The 19,470-nt window shown below is 41.8% G+C and overlaps 1 protein-coding gene across 1 annotated transcript in view; it reads left to right on the top strand.

Annotated features, from left to right (window-relative positions):
- Positions 1-18,967, top strand: part of WIF1 (Wnt inhibitory factor 1) — a 45,018-nt gene extending 26,051 nt beyond the window's left edge. Inside the window, exons 4-10 of the mRNA XM_086740028.1 lie at positions 3,769-3,909; positions 7,847-7,942; positions 9,589-9,684; positions 10,981-11,076; positions 15,073-15,168; positions 15,809-15,904; positions 18,136-18,967. Coding sequence (XP_086596154.1) covers positions 3,769-3,909; positions 7,847-7,942; positions 9,589-9,684; positions 10,981-11,076; positions 15,073-15,168; positions 15,809-15,904; positions 18,136-18,257 — 743 coding nt within the window. The 3' untranslated portion in view covers positions 18,258-18,967. The remainder of the gene's footprint in view (positions 1-3,768; positions 3,910-7,846; positions 7,943-9,588; positions 9,685-10,980; positions 11,077-15,072; positions 15,169-15,808; positions 15,905-18,135) is intronic.
- Positions 18,968-19,470: the final 503 nt, after the last annotated feature.

Below are 19,470 nucleotides of genomic sequence, written 5' to 3'. Positions count from 1 at the left end.
TGTTTTAGCCCAAAAGATTACACTAAAGACAATTAAGGAGGAATAAAAGAGCAAAGACAGCTGTATTAAACATGAGAGTGGGAAACAAGAATGAGGATTAGCAGTTAGGTATCTTACTCAGAAGTAGTTGAATCCAGTGGTCTTGTCAAAATCAGTGGACTTTTAAAACTTCTTTGAGGATATTTGCGTACTACCAATAAAGCATAAGGCTGATTTTAGTGCTTTAGGGCCTGCCTAACCCGTATTTTGTCTTATGGCCAACAGTGGCCATTAAAAGACCTATGGAAAAGCAAAAGGAGGGCAAGCATATGTGATACTTCTGTTTACCCTCTCAGCTGTAGCTTCAGCTTGGAGAATTTCCCGAGTCTTAAGTTATTTGTCTTTTTTTTATAACCCCACATGGGTTACAGATCTCTCTTTCCAGTACTTGTCTAGGCTCTCCTTGCGTCCATAGTACTTTCTGGTGTCTCCAATCGCTTTGGCAAGGAGTCCACTGCCTCCCGTTGCATGAAGATCCCTCTCCTGTTTTTTCAAGTCTGGCTGCAACAGCTTCATCTGGTGGGCTCTAGTCCTTGTACTGGTAGAGACAGCAGTCAAACCATACTTTTGATCCTATTTATGCCAGTCATGATTTTGTAGATGTCTGTTATGTCCCCCAGAATTTTTCTCTTTTCCAGGCTGAAGAGTTGCAACCTACTCAATTACTTCTTATTGGATGCAGCCTTGTTGTTCTTTTCTCAGCTTTCTCTAATGCAGTATATCTTTCATGAGATGAGATATCAAATTCCTCTTGAATTTAAATTCAATTTAAATCACTTAGGTTCCTTAGACTCATTTGAAAATCCCATCCCCAAATCCCAGGATTGCTACCTGATTCAGTGCTCACAACACAGGTTTTATTGCACCTAGACACATGGTAAGACGTTTAGAAAGCTTGAGAAAATGCCTTTCAGTGAGAGCTGAAAGAGCTAAGACTACTCAGCTTGTCCAAAAGAAGATGTTTGAGAGTAGCCTGGGTGCCTGTCCAACAAGAAGAGACTGGCTGCTCATTTCACAGGGGGAAGCCTACAAAGATCTGGTGGTTCAAACAGAGATCAGCAAGTTCAAAACGAAGACTGGTGTTGTTGGTAGTGGCAGTGACTAACATCTTGAACACCACACTGAGGAAAGTAAAACTAGCTATTGGTCTGTGCCCAGAAGAAATGTAGTAGCCTGTTACTGAGAAGGAGCTGGCCCCCTGTGACCTGAGTCAGTCCCTCCTGTCCCTGTCTGCACCAGCCAGCACAGTGCCATGCCATGCTGATGCCACCTGTGCAAGCCAGCATGCCTGAGCCACCAACGCAGCGCTGCCTCGTGCAGGTCACACAATCCCCCAGCCCACTGGCCAGTCTCAGGACACCTCCTCTCTCTGCCCACTGCTGGTGTTGGCACATTAAACATAGGTGCTGAGCAACCAGCGGGGCTAAAACTCTTTCCAGGATCGGTGGGAGAAACAGGTGCCTTCTCTGGGTGTGGCAGCATCTCTTCTCACTCTGTCATGCTGGTAGAGAGGGTCAGTGCATGGAGGCTGGAGGGCTGTGCATGGACTTCCACTCCTCTCCAGACCCTGCATGCCTGCTTCTCCTGGCATTGGTAATTCAGGAATGTCCCATAAGCAGTCCCACCTCTGAGACTGTAAGGGGCTTTTGCATGTTAGCCAAGTGGGTAAAGCAATTGCCTGCAAACGTGAAGACCCGTGCTACAAACACAGGAGTTACTCTCAACCTGCCTCTACTGGAGACAATTTAGGGAACCTTGTTTTCCTGAGCAGAAGGAAAAGGCATTAGCTCCCAGACAAAAGGGATTAGACTTGCATTGTCCACATCCCAGGAGAGCATTCTAATTACCAGATAAAATTAAATTAGATATGAACCGTTAAGTTTCCTTAGGTTCCTTTTTAAATTAGTTAAATTTTCTTCACTCCTGCTAGAGCCATCTGCTCTGCAGCCCTTGGTGCAAGTGCTACAGAGGATGCAGAGTGTAAATGCGCTAGAGAGGCAGTTCTGTGGCCCTGTGATGGGATGATGGCTAGCAGAGGCAAATCCTGAGCTGTGATTCTCTCTCCTTGTTTTTAGCCAGTGATGGGCAAATGTAAACTGCATCCTGAATTTGGGAAGCAGCGACCAGACCTGAGGTTTGCCCTGCCGCAGCCCTGCTCTGCACCTCGGTAGCCCACGGGAGCTCATGGCTGTGGTTCTGGATGCAAGGGACTTTTGCTCTGTGCTTTGTTTTGACTGTAGTGCTGTTGCTGCGTGCTTAGCATTATTCAAACAGGCATAAAAAGGCAGGGATTCAGGCAGATTTAGGGACTTTATTTCAGCTCTGAACCACCACAGAGCTCAGTCAGGATCCAGGTGCTTATTGCTGTTAGGAGGCTCCTTTACTGTAATTTTATGTGCCTAGGAGTTCAGACATTCGGTAGGTTCAAAAGTACGGATGCTTCTAGGGTGGGGAGTGCTGGAAGAAGGGGTTTCTGAGCTGCCCTCTTGGACATTAGCCCTAAGGGATTCATGCCTGGTCTTTGCCCTGGGCATTCAAACCCACATCCAAATCACAGGGGAGGTCAGGGTTTTGCTGCCAATTCAGTGAAGTCTCGATACAACTACAGTCTCATCACTAAATTTCTGACATGTCTTCCTCCCCTCTACTAGAAGCAGAATGTGTTTTAGCAATAAATTATTCTATATTATGCCAAGGCAACAAATAACAAAAATTGCCCAATTTTGACTTACAACATTTTTTATAACAAGCGATTTAAAACAAACCAAATGTAGGGCTGCTAGCTCAGTATTTGGTTCTGAAATCTCAGGCCAACTTCAGAAGAAATTAATAAACAATTTCTGTTAGCTGGATCTAACTTATAAAGCAGCTAGGAAGAGCCAATTTTGAAGAGAAGAGATAAAGCAATTTAATCTGAAGATTATTTAAGATAACTTCTGACAATCACAGGGGAGCATTCCATAGCTCTGAGGTATCAGGCTTGCTTCCTTATTAAAATACTCCAGATTTAGTGACCTTAATTATTTACATAAACTCTTTGTAGTTCAAAAGTATTTGAATACTTTTCCTGGAAAGGCAATCTCCAAATATTGCTACACTTAACAAGTTCTGTCAGAACGATGTGTCTCCATCTTCTTTTTAAATATTTGCACCCGTGATCTTATTTATCAAGTATACCATCTTGCCAGCACTTTATGGAGTAAGTTTTGTTTCAATTAGTATTTTATTTAAGTATTAATTGTAATATCCAAAACAGCAAAACATATCTGAAGTAACTTTTTCTTCAAAATGTATAAGGTGTTTTTGCGGAACTTGTGTGAGAGCCTGCAAATTTAGACTCAGAAGTGATCAGTTCAGCTTAGAAAATTAAGTATAGGCTTCCAGCTTTTTTGGGGGGGTATCCTTAGATATCTCCACATGAGTAATTGCCTTGTCTGCAAGCAAAAGTGTGTTTGTGTTGAGATCTCTGTCTGTGCTGCAGACTGTTGGGGTTGTGTCAGTAAACGAGCGCAGGCTCATCTCCTGTGCTGCTGTACTTCCAGTCCTGGAGCCACCTCTGCATAAGGTGATCTCTGTATCTCTGTGTTACATGTTTTCGTCAATTATATTACTCTAAAGCTTAAATATAAATATTGCCTATATTTTTCAGTATTTCAATATATGCTTCCATATGTATATAGATATATGTGCATGTAAATATAAATATTATTGTTATTGTTCTCCTTTAAGTCGTTCAGGTTGGATTTCCTTGCCTTGGAAAACAAGACGGCGTTGCTGCATTTGAAGTGAATGTGATCATAATGAATTCAGAAGGCAATATTATTCTCCAGACCCCCCAGAATGCCATCTTCTTTAAAACCTGTCAGCAAGGTAAAGCTAAAGAGGACGTATTGAAATGCTGTTAGATCTGGTCACCTAACTTTTTTATGTTTCATTCAGGAGAATGGCTAGAGAAGATGGAAATAATGTGCCTTCACAATGTGTAGCAATGGCAGTGAATGCCAGGCTGTTCTGGCTCTGTCTGTGGATTTGCTGTTCATTTACCACCTGTTTACTAAGCCTTTTCCTACTGCCAACTGTCTCCCTTAGCAGACTGGGTTGGAGGCGTTTCTCTTCCTGTTCACAGCTCATCACATCAAGAACGTTGATAGAAAAGTATCACAGGAGAAGCACCTTTTAGCAAATGATTTGTGGTGCTTGAAGGAGAGCCAGTCCTGTGAAAAGAAACTGAGGCTAAAGTTTCAGAAGTAGCACGTAATTTGGAGAACTGAACTTCTGGGATCTGTAGTGGGGACACTGTCTTCAATAAATACTGTTTGGTGCCTTAGTTCAACAGTTCCTTAAATCTCAACTTGCTCATGCAAACAGAATGCAAAAATCCTAAATCAGAACATTTTTCCAAAATTTGGCTTTACCTTCTCTGGAGGTCAGTTGGCAACCTCTTCATTTTGGATGGAAGGTGGTGGAAGCTGTTCCTCAATGCTCGCAGTCATCAAGCAGTAAACATGCACAGAATGCGCTGGTAGTAGAAGGGCACCATGAAGTTATTACGGTGTTTACTTGGAAAGGAGGGAACCTGTTTAATCAACCACTCTATGAACCATAAACACTAATAGGACTTTATCGACTGATTTGTTACACTACAAAGAACTATAATAATCACTTTAAACTGAGGCTCTGGAAATTGAAAAATCAGTATCTAAGACAAGGCAATTATCCCATGTCATGTGCAATCGTATCAGATTAACCCATGACAGGGCTGATGTACGAAGAGTGAGATTTTTATTCTTCTCCTATTAAATCCTTGTTCCCAGTCCCATACTTTCTTCTCTGCACTCTTTTCTCTGAGCTAATTGGCTTCAAAAAGTGAGCAGCAGGAGTAGGAGCTGTTTATTCTTTGAAACCTCACTACACCTAAATAGCAAAGCTGTTTGTCTCCTTTGAAGCCTTGCTGCAGCCGATTAGCCCCGGGAAAGTGGAGGAGGGGGAGAAGAGGTGGGCAGAGAAACAGAAAGGGAAATGGGGGCTTAATGGAAGTAAAACCAATCAGATCTGGTGTACAAAGTTGTATGTCTGATGTAAATACCACACAAAATATTTGCTATCTTTTTATTTTCAGTTCAGTTCAAAGATACTGAACTTAACTTTGGAAATAGTGTTGAGGTAATTAATAGGGAAAGCAGTTTTACAGGTCTGTATTGTGGAGAAATGTGGCCTAAACAGAGGGCTCCAAACTCAGTTTAGAAGCAGCATTCATCCAACTTATCTTTTCTGTGCTGTTACTTGTTGTTGTTGTTACTATTTTGATACGAGATGTAATGTTTAACAATTTAGCAGTATTGCATCATATGGCCTCTTGGGAAAGCTGGAGCTCATTATTGTCCCAGTCCTTTGTTCCCAGAGCCAGCTGAAAGAGGCAAGGATGATTTCCCAAAATCTAGAGGTGGTCAGAGGAGTCTTTTCACATCTTCTCTTCCAGTGCCTGCTGGGTTAACTCCCACTCCTGCCCTTTATCTGTGAGGGCAACAGATGAACAACCGCAGAGTTTTGGGACATGCTGAGAAGCATGTGAGTGTCCTTACTGATTGGTGTTAGAGTAGGGGTGAGTTTCCTTCCTCTGAAAGACATAATTTATGGCAAGGAGCACCAATTCCTCCTGCTGGGGCCCCGGTTGCTGTTTCCAGTCATTGTTGGCCATCCAGAAGGGCCCCCGCCAGAGGAAGTGTGGGGAGCGAGGGAGCAATTTTGTGGGAGAGGAGAGTCTTTCTTGTGGCTAAGAGGTGACCACACAAAAAATTATGTTTTCCTATTTTTCTGTTTGAAATGGTATGTATTTAAGCATGCATTTTCTGTAATGAATAGCAGCTCTACAGTTGAGTACAAAGATAAAAGCATTTCCAGAAAGAGTCCTAGAGTACGGTGTTGGAACACAAATAAGACCGAAAAGCCTCTACCACTATTAATACTGCTGCAAACAGCTTTATTTTTTAAAGCAAAACTTTTTGCTTCATATATCTATGGCCTTGGATGACAAAGCATTTTAAAATTACAACCTTTCCTCCTCTGTCTTCCCTGTTTGTTTGGCAATTGTACATGATATCCAGCCACCTGACCAGTACATCGTATTTCCTTTCCTTTTGCTTAGTCTCAGAGTTACCCTTCGCATCCTACTGAGTAAAGAGCTATTACATGAGTGCAGCAGAATACTGTGTACAGCTATAGCAGCCATCGTTTCCTTTGGCTTTAATCAACTATTAGATAAATTCTCAAAAATGAAAGTTTATTTGTGTATGAGTCTAACTAACAGATATGTCACCTGACTCACATATTAGGAGAAGAATCATTCAATTTTTTTAACTCCAGGATTAAGTTTTCCTCTGTATTAACAGGAGTTACAGTTCAAAGAATCTCTGTGGGCTGCAAAAATGTCTCAGGCAACCTAACCCTCCTAAATTTATAGACATCCTGTTATTCCTTGCCACTTTAAACAAGTGCACTTTAAAGGCTATAACTGCTTGAATTTGAACTCTGGTATTAATCAGTTGGGAATCAGTATGAATCCATGGTACATCTTTACAGCCTAGGGACGGTAGGTGCCAAGACTTCCTGACAAATTTAGGTGACAAGGCAGTGGAGAAGAAGTGAGGATGCTGTTGGCAGGTGTTGTCAGTCACGTATGTTTACAGCACTGTTACACTACAGAAAAAAAAAAGAGTCATGATGCCAACATTGCAGCCACTTGCTGTCTAATACAGTTTGCCTTTGAGTGTAGGTTGAGACTGCTGCAATAAGATTGCTGTCAGAGTATCGGTCTACCTCAGAGTTTTTTGAACCTTGTCATTCCCGGTGTCATGCGGCATAGCATCGCACTGAGAAGGTCACTCCTTCTCTGCTAAAGCTGCCTTGTGGCACTGGTGCCACTGATCACAAGTGATGTTCGCTTCTTCTAATGGGAGTAGGCAGCCTCTCCTGCTTACTCTGCCATCTTCTCTGTGAGAGATCTAGGAAGGTATTTTTGAGCAATTGGTTTTCTACCCAGCAATCATGTTTTCATGGAGTTCTACAGGGTTCAATTTATTTTGCCTCTTGATTGATAGACTCTGGCGTTTTGATGGTGGTGATGGTACCCAGAGGTATTTCTTGGTCCTTGTATAATGTAGCCAGTGTTGCCAAATGCTTTAACCAGTGTTTGATCAATAGTTGAGATGTGAATGAGTTGGATGATGATATAGGACCACTGTGCAGGAATGCTTTCATCTTCCTTTCTGACCTTCTTTCATCTAGCCTTGAAGCTTACTCTTTCATGTGAATACAAATTTCATCACTTTGTCACCTCAGTAGTAACAGATGTAGTAATTAATGCAATGCAAGTTGCAGTGCAGTCTAATTAAGGCTGCAGAAATTAGAACTGGTCCTGCATACTGAGGGCAGGTCTAACCAGCGATGCAAGTCCTGCACTGGCTGCCTGCTTCTTTCTGCACAGAGGAGAAAGTGCTGGATTGTGCAGATCATCCACGTTGCTCCTGCACTTACCAAACAGCAGAACAATGGAAATGTACCATATGTCAACAGGCACACCGTGCATTTATCTGAACGTGTGATCAAACCTCTATTTGTAGACTTAACAAAACCCAAACTCATTTCTCTTGAGGAGGTCTTAGCTGAACTTCCATTTCTACCAGTATTTGACTGTCTGTCAGCAAATATTTTTACTATTGTGTAAAAGGAGTATATTAACCCTACTGAAAGTTAGCTGACAGCTGAAATCTCTAATATTCAATTAAGATTGTCATTATATTTTATGAAGCGGAGTGTCCAGGAGGATGCAGAAACGGAGGGTTTTGCAACGAAAGGCATGTCTGTGAATGTCCAGATGGGTTTTACGGGCCTCACTGTGAAAAAGGTAATTTAAAAAAAATATTTTCAACTATTTTCTTTACCATAATCTCACAAAAACTCTAGCTACTGCACTGTAGCCTCTCCTAAAAATAAGAATTACCTACTCTGAGTATTTCATATCTTTTGAGTCCACACAAGTAAGAGAATTGCTATCATCATCCGTGGTCTAATGGAAACATCAATTGCTTACAATAGAGATGTTTTCTCTCTTGCTTTTAACAAAAACTTAACACAATAGTTAAGTGTTCCTTAATCACAGGGACTCTCTCTGGCAAAAGGATTAAATAAAATTCTTCTGGTAATGAGAAATAGCTGGAAAACAAAACACAGGACTTTTGTTGTTCTATGTTTGTTTATTTGGAGATAATATCTAATTTGGAGATAAAATTTAATTTGGAGGCAGGCTGACAAGATGGGAAGATGAGGGAGAGAGTCCAGTTTTTGTTTCCATTAGTGACTAATAGCCCCAAATGACGTTTCCAGGAGTGAGGGACCAGGAAATTGGCATGACTTGGTGAGGAAACTAGCTCTTCTTCTTGTCTCTTCCTTCACCTCCTTCAGTGGCAGACCCTTCCCCCGAGTGACTTGAGATGGAGCAGACCATCCCCACAGGCATCCTATTCCAATGCCATCCTTCACTGAGCTCCCAGACACTCTGGCCACATCCCAGATATTAAGTACAAAGGATCATGGACTGTTCTCTGGCCTGGAGGCCAACTGGCATGGTGCAGTTGCATTCATATATTTAATAAACTCTCTTACCCTCCAAAAAAAACACCCTCCAAACTCCCTGCTGTGAGGAGCCTGTGGCTGCTGCTCACCCCAGGGCCATGCCCGGGAGGGTTTGCCGGTCGGCTAGGGACAAAGTTGTGCCAGGAATGGCACCAACAATTTCACAAGGTAGATGATCCTGTGCCCCTACTTGGCCCTGTTCCCTGGGTGCTGTTTAACTTGCTAGTCGGGACCCAGCCTTGCTGCACATACCAGTTGTGGGCAACCATGAAACAAAGCATTGTGGGGTGGCCACAGCTGCAGAGAAGTCTTGGGAGAGCGCAGGGGCTCTGGAGAAGGTTCACGGGGCGCATGCAGGACAGTTGGGCCACCAAACCAGGCCACACGGCAGGCTCCCGTGGCCTAAATTAGGTAGCTGTGCTTATGCTCAGCTAGGCAGAGACAGAAGGGAGGGTTTGTAGTGAAGCCTGCCTGGGAACCGCACTGAATTACTGACACCTCTGAGCACAGCACCTAAAGAGACAGTCCTGTTTGCAACGCTGAGGCACCAGCTGCAGCACCAGAGTTTGGTTATAGAGAGGACTGGTCTGGGGGGATTTGAAATATCCAGAGGATGTAGGTGGGCACTTTGCTCTCCCCAGTTTGGAATTAAACTGTACAAGAGGCAATTCCTCCTTATATATGAAACCAGATTTGAATTTAAATTTAGCCTTCACTTTTTTAGTAACACTATATGCAAATTGCCAGATACAAACCAGCGATGCAGTTGATTTAAGCCCGTAAGAACGATGCTTTGCAAAGGTGACTTGTTACATTCAGCAGGAGGAAAAGTAGCTTAAGGAGTCAATGTGCTGTGTGTTCAAAGAGCCAGTTGCTATCCACCCAGGGATATTTTTTTCTGTTGTTCCTGCTTCTTAGCGCTGTGTGCTCCTCGCTGCATGAATGGTGGGCTCTGCATTACACCCGGCCTCTGCATCTGCCCCCCGGGGTTCTACGGCATCAACTGTGACAAAGGTAACTGTCAGCTAAAACCCCCCAGGCTCCGTATCCCGCCGCCTGTCTTTATTCACCTGTGTTTGTTCCCCTCCAGGAGTGGACTTTGGGAAGTCAGGCAAGTGGTGAAGTAAGTTTTAGAAGTTTTGTGATTCTTCAGATAGATGCTCTAGCACAACCTGGCAGCTGCTGGAAGAATGTAGGGACTTGCAGAGCTTTCACAGCTGGATGTGCAGGCATCCCTGTGTACCAGCTCTGTGAAGGGTAATTCAAATAATCGCTTTAGTTGTTCCCCTGAAAGCTGTTGGACCTACCACAAAATTCACTTATATTTCTGACATAGGAAAAAAAAAATCTCTATTTGAAATTTAGTTTATTGGAGAAAAATAGGTTTTACTAATTAGCACATTAACATACTTCATCTGGACACATGAAAAAATAAGCAGACTATTCATTTTTTGTTGCTGCATTGTGGCTCAGGAAGGATAAAAAAGAGCAATCAGTTGTTCAGAACGGTAATTTGGTGCAGTCCAAACTACCACATAGAAAAAAACAAGTAGTTTCCTGCAGACATTTAACTGACCTTCTCATGACAGAGCAGATTACAGAACATCATGCTGCATTTAGTGTTGCAGAGCTATATGAAGTAAAGTCTAAATGCAAAAGGTCCTAGTGGACTTTCCAGCAAAATAATGGGAATCTTCCCAGGCCTTTAGCACAAATTGTTGTGGTCAGTGTCCTTCTGACTTGTATCTAGTCCTTGATGAGACCTTTACTGCATTTATAAAATGTTTCAAAAATGCACTGTAATGAAATGCTCCCAATGTCTTGAAGGATTAATGTGAATCCCAGCTGTTTGGTGAAAAGTCACATCTAACGTGATGTAAGTAATTTGGCAGGTGAGAGACACGGCAAAAACGTAGAAAGGTTTATTTCTAGTCAAGGTATTAATTAAGAACTGTAGTGAAGTATCTTCTCTTCCAGTCCTAGGTTGTGCTCCATTTGCCCGACACTGGCAGTTTCAGTAGCGATAATAACTTGATCCTTCCACAAGCTTTACGTGTGAGGATTGATAAAGATGTGACACAATCTGTCCCATGAGGATCTCATTGCTGTGTTGTTCACTTGTCTTTTTCTATTGACTTGTGTGTGTGCCCCTGTAGAGCATTATGTAGGAAAAAACACATTTCAGTCTTCTTTTGTAAACCAGATTAAAAGATCTTAATGCAACTTCTTAAAACCTATTCAATGTTTATGATTAAAACGTTAAGGCCAAGTCAGACTGAGTTCATATTAGGGACTGTTTCTTTGTTTCAGCGAACTGTACGACAACCTGTTTCAATGGAGGAACATGTTTCTATCTGGGAAAATGCATTTGTCCTTCGGGCTATGAAGGAGACCAGTGTGAAATCAGTGAGTAGCATCTCTGTGTACTTGCTTGCACTTACGTCAACTTACTCTAGTGTTGATGTCTGAATGATGAAGTGCTACCTGCCTCTGCTGGGCTCACAGCAGCGGTCTCATGCAGCAGGCTGGGAGCCTTGGAGAGTCACATGCCTCATGCCTTCAAATGAGTTTTCTACTGATAAGTTTGACTCATTACTAGACCATCTCATCCTCTACCTTATTTTGTTTTTACTAGTAACTGGGCTTGGTAACAACCCTCAAGCCATAAGTATGCAAGCAATGCTCTGTGGCAGGCAGATGTGCTGCTGTGCCAAGCCCATGTGGAGCAGCTATTCTCAAAAGTTATGGCAATTCACACTTGGGCACAGAAGATTAGGTTTGAGCCTGCACCTCTGAAAGGTCTACTATAAGCTGGGAGTAGAAAGGTTTAGGGTAAAGGGAAGACTGAATTGTAAGAACTGAGAGCTTTCACTTAATGTATTAAGTTGCATTCACATGGCAACTTGAAAATCCATGTCACAAACATAAAAAGACTTGCTATTTTCAGAAGTTTGGCATCAAAGCAATTCAAAATATTTTAGTTCATGGTTGATCTAAGTGTGCTGGGTAAAGTTGAGGATGGAGATACAAGCAGGCTGGAACAGACCTGTGAGGTCAGCTGTCAGGTATTTGATCTCACTAAAAGAAGAGTTTTCTCACATCTCTGTTAAATTGGATTGATTCTATAGTTCCCCACACTTGAATAGAGTATGAGCATTTCAGTTTTGAGAATGTACACCAGAGTCATTCTTTCTGAGCTTAAAGCCTCTAACAGGACACTCTGTGAGGAGCTTCCCCTGCTGTAAGTAATCTTACTGACATTCCCCAGTGCCGTCACAGGAGCATGGAGAGCAGCATTTAGTCTGGGATATCTAACAGTTGATTTCTTAATATGCATCAGTAGGGACAGGCTCTTCTCACAGTTAGGAAATTTGTGTCATCAAATACTTTGGAAAAACATGGAAATGAACTCTAATGCCAATACAGGACAATAAATGAACTACTGTGCAAAGAAAGAGCACAGATACCATAGACCTACATTTTGCACAGTATTTACGTGTAGATAAAGGGTAGATTATTTAAATGTTTCACCATATCTCTATGCATTACAAGGCATTTTGCAACTCCTTCTCCTAATCAAAACTTGAGCCAAACAGAAGCAGTAAATCTTTATTGTTATTAATAATGGTGATATGTGATATGATACATTATATATGATATGATATATGATAAAAATTGCCCTTTGATATAAATTTATATCAGATGTCAGCAAGAACAATGGTGTGCTTACATCAAGTTCAAATTTGACACTCTGACAGAACCTCATTTCTTTCTTCAATCCTCAAGAAGTCAACTTTGTTGATACTTCTCAGATGATGAATAAGGTTTGGTTCAAAGTTTGAGAAGCATATATTTTATGTCAGTAGTGGTTTTTTTGAGGACAATTCTTAGAACTGATATTACAGCACATATAATTAAGGCTGCTCCACTTAATTGGCCTGTCCCAGGGGCTCTTTAGCTCATTGTTGTTTACTTCTACTTGAGATAGGTACAACTGACTTTGGCTCCTTGCAAAGGCTTACCCGTGCAACTCAAATTAAATGAATTAAAGTACAGGCAGTAAACTAGTTTCTGTACAAAAGAAAAAAAAATTTAGGATCAGAATATGCTGAGAGCTAAACTGAGATAATGTTGATGAGAGCAAGGAAAGCTAAGCACTTGCCTTTGCTTTTGTAAAGCTGAGATGGTAATTGTTAGACTGACTGATGGCCGCTACCACCTACTGCCAGCACAACAGTGGAAGACTACAAGAAATGCTAGATGAAGCTTAGAAACACTAGAGGAGAAACACAACTCATTCTCTTTTCTTAGATCCAGGGCCAGCTACATTCAATCATGGGAGTCCTGAAATAACAGGGGAGAAAACCTTTCATCAGGCAGAAAGCCATCTTCTGAAAACTGCAAAGTTTGGGGTTTTGTTTTTAATGTTGTTTAAAGATTTTTAGTGCTTGTCTAATAACTGAATGACTCTCTAAGACTCCTGGGAAATGTACTGGACTCAGTCTACAATACTAACGAGCATTCACAGTCTTCCAGATTTTTTGTAGCTATAGTTATGCATTGTCTCTAATTAGTGTTTCAGTTTGAGTCCAGAGAGTTTTACTTTGTTTTTGATTCCTCCTCCATTTGTCACCATTTTGTAGCTTTTTCCATTTCTCAGTCAATAACAGAGAGAGATATTACTCTTTCCTTTGTTCTGTGAATATATTTTAGACCAAAGTTAATTGAGCTGTGCTGAGCCAAATGTTTACCTAATACAGCTCAGTGGAAGTTGGTATCACACCCCTTGACCCATATTCTCCAGATTTACTTCAAGAACTAGGAAAATTTGTGGCCTTCCTTAGCATTGCTCCTTTGGGTCATTAATTACTTGGAATGCAAATACTTGCTAATTAGAATACCTAAAGGTTCCCTCTCCAGAGGCTCCTGTGAGGAAATTGTGCTTTTGCAGAAACTCGCCTTAGCACAGCTATGAAGCTTGTTTCTGGGCTATTAAAATAATTATGCACATTAGGAACAAATGTTTCTTTTATAGTGACAATACATACATGCATCACAGAAGTTTGCCAGGGTACCTGGGGTATTAAGCTCCCACGGGGGAAGGCTGTGATCAGGAGATGAATGCATTTGCTGAGTTGTTCAGCATAGCAAGCCAGTGTTGATGCTGAAATTATCATATGCAGGTCTCAGTTTCCTTCTTTTTAAAAAAAGAAAAGCAGTTTTTTGCCCCAGGTTCCAGTTTTTGTTTGCTCACAGATTCAGGTAAATATTAGTGCTAAATCTAGAAAGGGTTGGGGTTTTTTTTCCTTTTTTCTGAATAGTCTAGAAAATGCTGTGGGATTAGAAAAGATGGAAAAAGGTTTTGGATGAGGTTTTGCAGTGAGGAAAGCTGCAGTGGTACGTAGGGCCACCGAGGAGGCAAGAGGCTGAGGGTGTAGTTTGTGAGAGAGTTGAGGCAGTGACCCTCCCTCAGCCTGGGGGTGACCCAGCTGGTGGGCGCTGTGCTCACTTTCGCTAGAGATGAGTGAAGATTTAACTCATCCAATAATACAGACAAATTTGAAGAAGTTGACAGTCTGGTGATGGGAGAATTGTCGTTAAGTTTGAGGAAGGTCCTTGGTGTGACACAGGCCCATCAGGAACTTGAGTGGGGGTCTCCTCCATCAGCGTGGCCCTCCTACCACCCTCAGGGCCAAACAAACCTTCCTACAACAGCGCCGCCCAACCCAGCCTCTTCCTCTGGCAAAGTGTGAATGTGAGGCAAAGTAATTTACGGACCAAAAGCCTCAAAAAATGTCTGCCAGTTCTAATTACTGTTAGGCTCTGTTCTTTGCAAACAGGAAAGAAGGGCATGTTTTTTTAATGTGCCTTTAGTTTCTGAGCTGTGGTGTGGAACAGGCATCATGGCACCATCCACAGCTGCGAGCTGACCAGCCCAGCCAATCTATTCAGTCTGCAAACAGCAGCCGGACAGCAGTCACTTCCTGAGCTTCCAAGTGCTTAAAATCTCTCTTGGATGCCACCAGATTTTCTTCTGCTTGTGCCCCCCGTGTATGGATCCCACTCTTGGCAGACATGAAGTCTGGATGCTGCTGCCTCCCCCATGAAGGGTGAGGAGAGCGGGAGGGGACTCTGTGGATGCTGAGTGGCACACGTCTGGGCAAAAGCTACGTGGACACACGGGCTTTGGCCATGCCAAATTATTGTCATATTTTCAAAGCAGAAGAACGTGTGTACATTGGAAGCACAGACTTGCAGCAGGGTCTTCCTGACAGATCCACAGTGTACACTCTTAACGCCAGCATCTGATGAGGTTTTGGGGCACAAAGCAAGCTTCTCAGACGCTTGTCTCCAGTAGGCGCAGGGGACTAAGGCCATTGTTTTTGTGCTTTCTGTTTCTAGGTAAATGCCATCAGCCCTGTCGAAATGGAGGCAAATGTACTGGTAAGAATAAATGCAAGTGCTCCAAAGGCTACCAGGGAGACCTGTGTTCAAAGCGTAAGTACCAAAGCCACTCCATCAGTCCTTGTTGTAGGAGCATCAAGCTGGCTGTACAGTGTCTTTTTACATAATGTCAGCACTAATTGTTTGTTGTCAAAGTATTTCAGGTTAATTTACTTTCTGGATATACAGCATACACCAGACTTAAGGGAATTATGAAACCAGAAACATGTTTTACAAAAGCCTGTCCACAGTCTCTTCTGTAATCTGAGTTTCTATAAAACAGCAATGTGTTAGCTCAGTAATAGCAGTTTAGTAACAGAGAAATGCTTAATAAAACATCAATACATTGCAATGTATTGATATTGCAATACATTGCAATATTAAAAACCAACAGGAACACTGTGTGGGAGGGATGCTGGGGGCTACTCTCCCGTCCCATTGGTTCTGGGGGGTGCTCAGCGTGGCTGTTCCACCTGCGTCTCTCTGCCAGAGCCTGAGGCAGACTTGCAGGTGAAGGGGAAGAAACTGTTTCGGGGCTCTGCACACACTCAGTGCAAAGCCACAGATTTACTGGAAGAGCCCCAGCCCGTGCCAGGACCAACCCATTGTGAGGAAGACCAGGGAAAGCAAATATGCAACTCTGTCTCTGGATGAAATGTCAAAAGGTCAGACATATGCGCTCGCTTTCTTACAGCTGTCTGCGAACCCGGCTGTGGCCTGTACGGCACCTGTGTTGAGCCCAACAAATGCCAGTGCAAAGAAGGCTGGCACGGAAGGCACTGCAATAAAAGTAAGTGAGAAACAAACCCCGAGAGTCCGTATTGGGGGTCTTACACATCCAATGCCATACAGAAATGAATTCTTCAAGAGCCTTTCCAGCATCATTAATGATACCATACTTCTTTTTTTTTTTTAATCTTTAAACTAAACTATAAAATGAAAATTTTCGACACTCCATACTTTTGACTACCTTAAAAAACCTCAGAATCATTTAAAAGTGTTTTACCAAGATCATCCTTGTATTAGACATTCCAGAATCTGGTATCAACAAGATTTCTAGATGACCTTATATGTCTTCCACCCATGGTATGGAAGGAAAGTCCTTTAGTACTCCTCAGTAATGTCAGCTGGCTTTAAAATGTTGGGTAAGCATTTTTAGAAATAAAACTCTGACAGGTTTTGAAGCTGATTAAAACTTAGAAAAAAAATGAAGTGATCTTTAGAAACTTTGGGGAAAATTTGAAGAGTTACGTAAGATGTATGCTTACTGACTTTCAAGTTTTCACCTCCTCTTGCCCATGCTCCACAGGCTACAAAAGATATTGTCCCAAAGCAAAGTTAAAGTCCTTAAAATGAATTTCTGTTGTGCTTGTTGATCCATTTGACACCCCGTGAGGCAACTGATAATTTCAGTGGCTTTAAAATAACGCTGTAAAATTATTAGAAATACAATTGGATGTATCCGGAAACAATTTCAGATTTAATTTTATATTTCACATACAATAGTGCTGTAACAGTAGATCTTCAAGAGACATTCTGTACATTCTCCCATGAGATATTAATGTTTATCTTAAACACTGTTAGCTAATGATTCACCTTTAATATTTTAAGTGGCAGTTATAAAAAAGTTGAAATTTGCAGCTATGAAACCCATCAATTAGCCCTAAGAAATGTGAACCTTACCTTTCAGTATCAACTGAATCTTTGTTTTTATTAAATGCTGTTGATGCCTGTGATTTGTATCACATTGAAGTATATTAGAATAAATATAGTTTCATTTAAAAATTAGTATTATCTAACTAAAATGCATTATGTTGTGAAAATTAGGTTTGGAGAGTCCACTTTTCTGCTGTTAGCTAGTGGATCTATGTTTAAGTATTTATGTCATTCTTTGAAGGACAAATACCATTAATATAAATTATGGTTATAAAAATGGAAATCAGTATGAACTTCAAAATGAACTTTCTCTTCTTGTAATACTTTTCTTATAAGGAACTTAGATAGCAGGTGAAAAACCAAAATGTACTATGGGTGACCATCCCCAAAGAAGTAATTACCTGTACAACAAAACCAAAACTCCTAACTGCCATGTTATCATGACACATTATTGTCAGCTCCAAGGTGTTGCATCCTTAATTACTTTGAGTTTAGGTACAGTTGTGCTGTGAGCGCTGCAAAACTCTCTTTGTATTCAGCAAAGAAACTGAGAATAGGTCATTTGGGTAAAATTCACCCCCATTTTAAGTGCACATACGAGTCAGCATGCACTGCAATTCACTCTTTTCAGCTAAAACCAAACATCTCCTGATCTTGAGAGGAGATTTATAGTTAATTTAAGAGACTTGCTTCATAGTCCATCAAATCCATGGTTCCTTGGTAAAGCTGTTTTCTTAAAAAGAAGTGGTTAATTGAACCTGAGACTCAGTCTTTCAACATCATTTCCACAAGATTTAAGTAATGAGATAGGTAAATGAAACTATAAATAATTACAATATGATACTTTGAATTCCATTTTTATTGTTCATTTTCATTTTCAACAACAGAGCAGCTCTGCTAAGCATGTTCCAGACTGCTTTTTTTCCCCCTAGGTGTTTGTTGTCACTGCCGTTCTTTCTCTTTGCATTCAGCCATAAACCAAAGCCAAGCTCAGGTAGCTGGTGCAGATTCTCCCTGAGGGGGTAGGATGCTTACACCCCTCTTTAGACCCTGTCGCTGACAGGTCGGTGTGACTCTCGCTCATGCAACATGAGCTGTGCACGTGTGAAGCCAGGGCTGAGTGACAGCCTGGGTGCCCTGATGGTCCCAGGGGCTCCCTGGCGAGGCAAGAGCATCTTTCCCCAATTAAGCCCATCTGCCAGCACCTCATCCATCCTGGGGGGCACGGAGAGGGGCGAGCACTTGTGTAAAGCGTAGTGAAATCCTTTGTTCAAACGGGGGAGACTGTTTCCACTTGAAATATTAGCAATGGATCGCGAGCCTGCTTCTGTGGTTTCTTTTCTCTTGAACTGGATAATTTTCCAGGGTACGGAGCCAGCGGTCTGATCGCCCTGAGGCCAGCAGGCAGCAAGCACAGGCAGCACACGCCTTTGCCAAAAAAGGCCGAGGAGAGGCATGCTCCACCCGAATCCAATTATATCTGGTGAACTCCAACATCTGAAAGAGTTCGTGTTACACAAAGTTCATAGCCTTCATTAACCTCTCATGGATTGAATGTTAAAACGCTGTTCATTACAGTTAAGATTACCGGCTGGAATTTTATTAGCTTCGTTATAAACCACTGAGCTGATATTTACTATTCCTTTTAACTTTTATAAATACTTTTATAGCATGATTATATAGGCTTCTTCTTTCAGTGCTTTGGATGGTGTTTTGTACTATACTTCAGTTATTTTAAACTTCCTTTTTTGATTATATAGCTGCAAATGTTTTCCAAAAATTAAGTAGCAATATTCAAGCAGAAAGCTCGTAGATGCTAACCTGAAACATTTCAGTGACTAGAGATTTAAATCACCCAAGACAAAGGAAAGGTGCATTTTACAGTTTTGCTATTGTGTATTTAGACTTTTCCCAAAGAAAAATAAATAAAATAAATCAGTTGCCTAATTTAAAATCTGAATAACTCAATTCAATTTTATTTTTGACCTTACAGTTTTGCAAAGTACTGTGTATTAAAAATACACTGCAGTGGTGTCATTTAACCAACGTAATATATTGTAAACAAAGTAGAACTATAACGTATGAACTTTCTGCATCAGCTCGAAGCAATATAATATATTGTAAACAAACCAGCTCTTATGTAATAAACTTTTAATACTGACAGTTATGTATAAAATAAAGATGCTGCTTTACTTTTTTTGATTACTGCTTTGTGTGGCCTGCCCCGGTCTCGTCAGCGCTGGGTTGGAATGATGGCTTCTCCAGAGCAGAGTGGAGTTGGTTTCCCCATCTCTGCTTCCCTGCTGCTGAGTGTTGCTGCATCAGGCTCAGCAGAGAGTATTTTAGCCCCAAAGCTCTTACAAGTATTTCAGAAGAGCAATTTATTATGTCTTTGCAAAGGAGGGGATAGCACTGGAGGGCGCGTGTTTTTCCCCCTGTATTTGCCCTCCACCACATCCTCCTTCCCTCCCTGCCTTGCCAGCCATCCACACCAAGCTGGTGTGCCCTGTTCGTGGCACCTCCAGTGCCCAGAACCTTCTCCTCAGAGCCTCTGTCCAAGCAGGTAAGAGTCCAGCCCTGCTGGTGTTTCCTGTTCAGTGGTGATGCTCCCGTGTTGCACTGTGTTCAGACAGCAGAAGGTTTGGGTGCTGACTCTTGTGACAGTCAAGGGCCACGCAGCTGGTGATGTGCTGTGGCTGG

The sequence above is a fragment of the Chlamydotis macqueenii genome, chromosome 1, assembly GCF_036417535.1.
Source record: "Chlamydotis macqueenii isolate bChlMac1 chromosome 1, bChlMac1.mat, whole genome shotgun sequence".
Classification (NCBI taxonomy): domain Eukaryota; kingdom Metazoa; phylum Chordata; class Aves; order Otidiformes; family Otididae; genus Chlamydotis; species Chlamydotis macqueenii.
The sequence above is the reverse complement of the archived record's forward strand: the minus strand, read 5'-3'. Positions and strand labels throughout refer to the sequence as shown.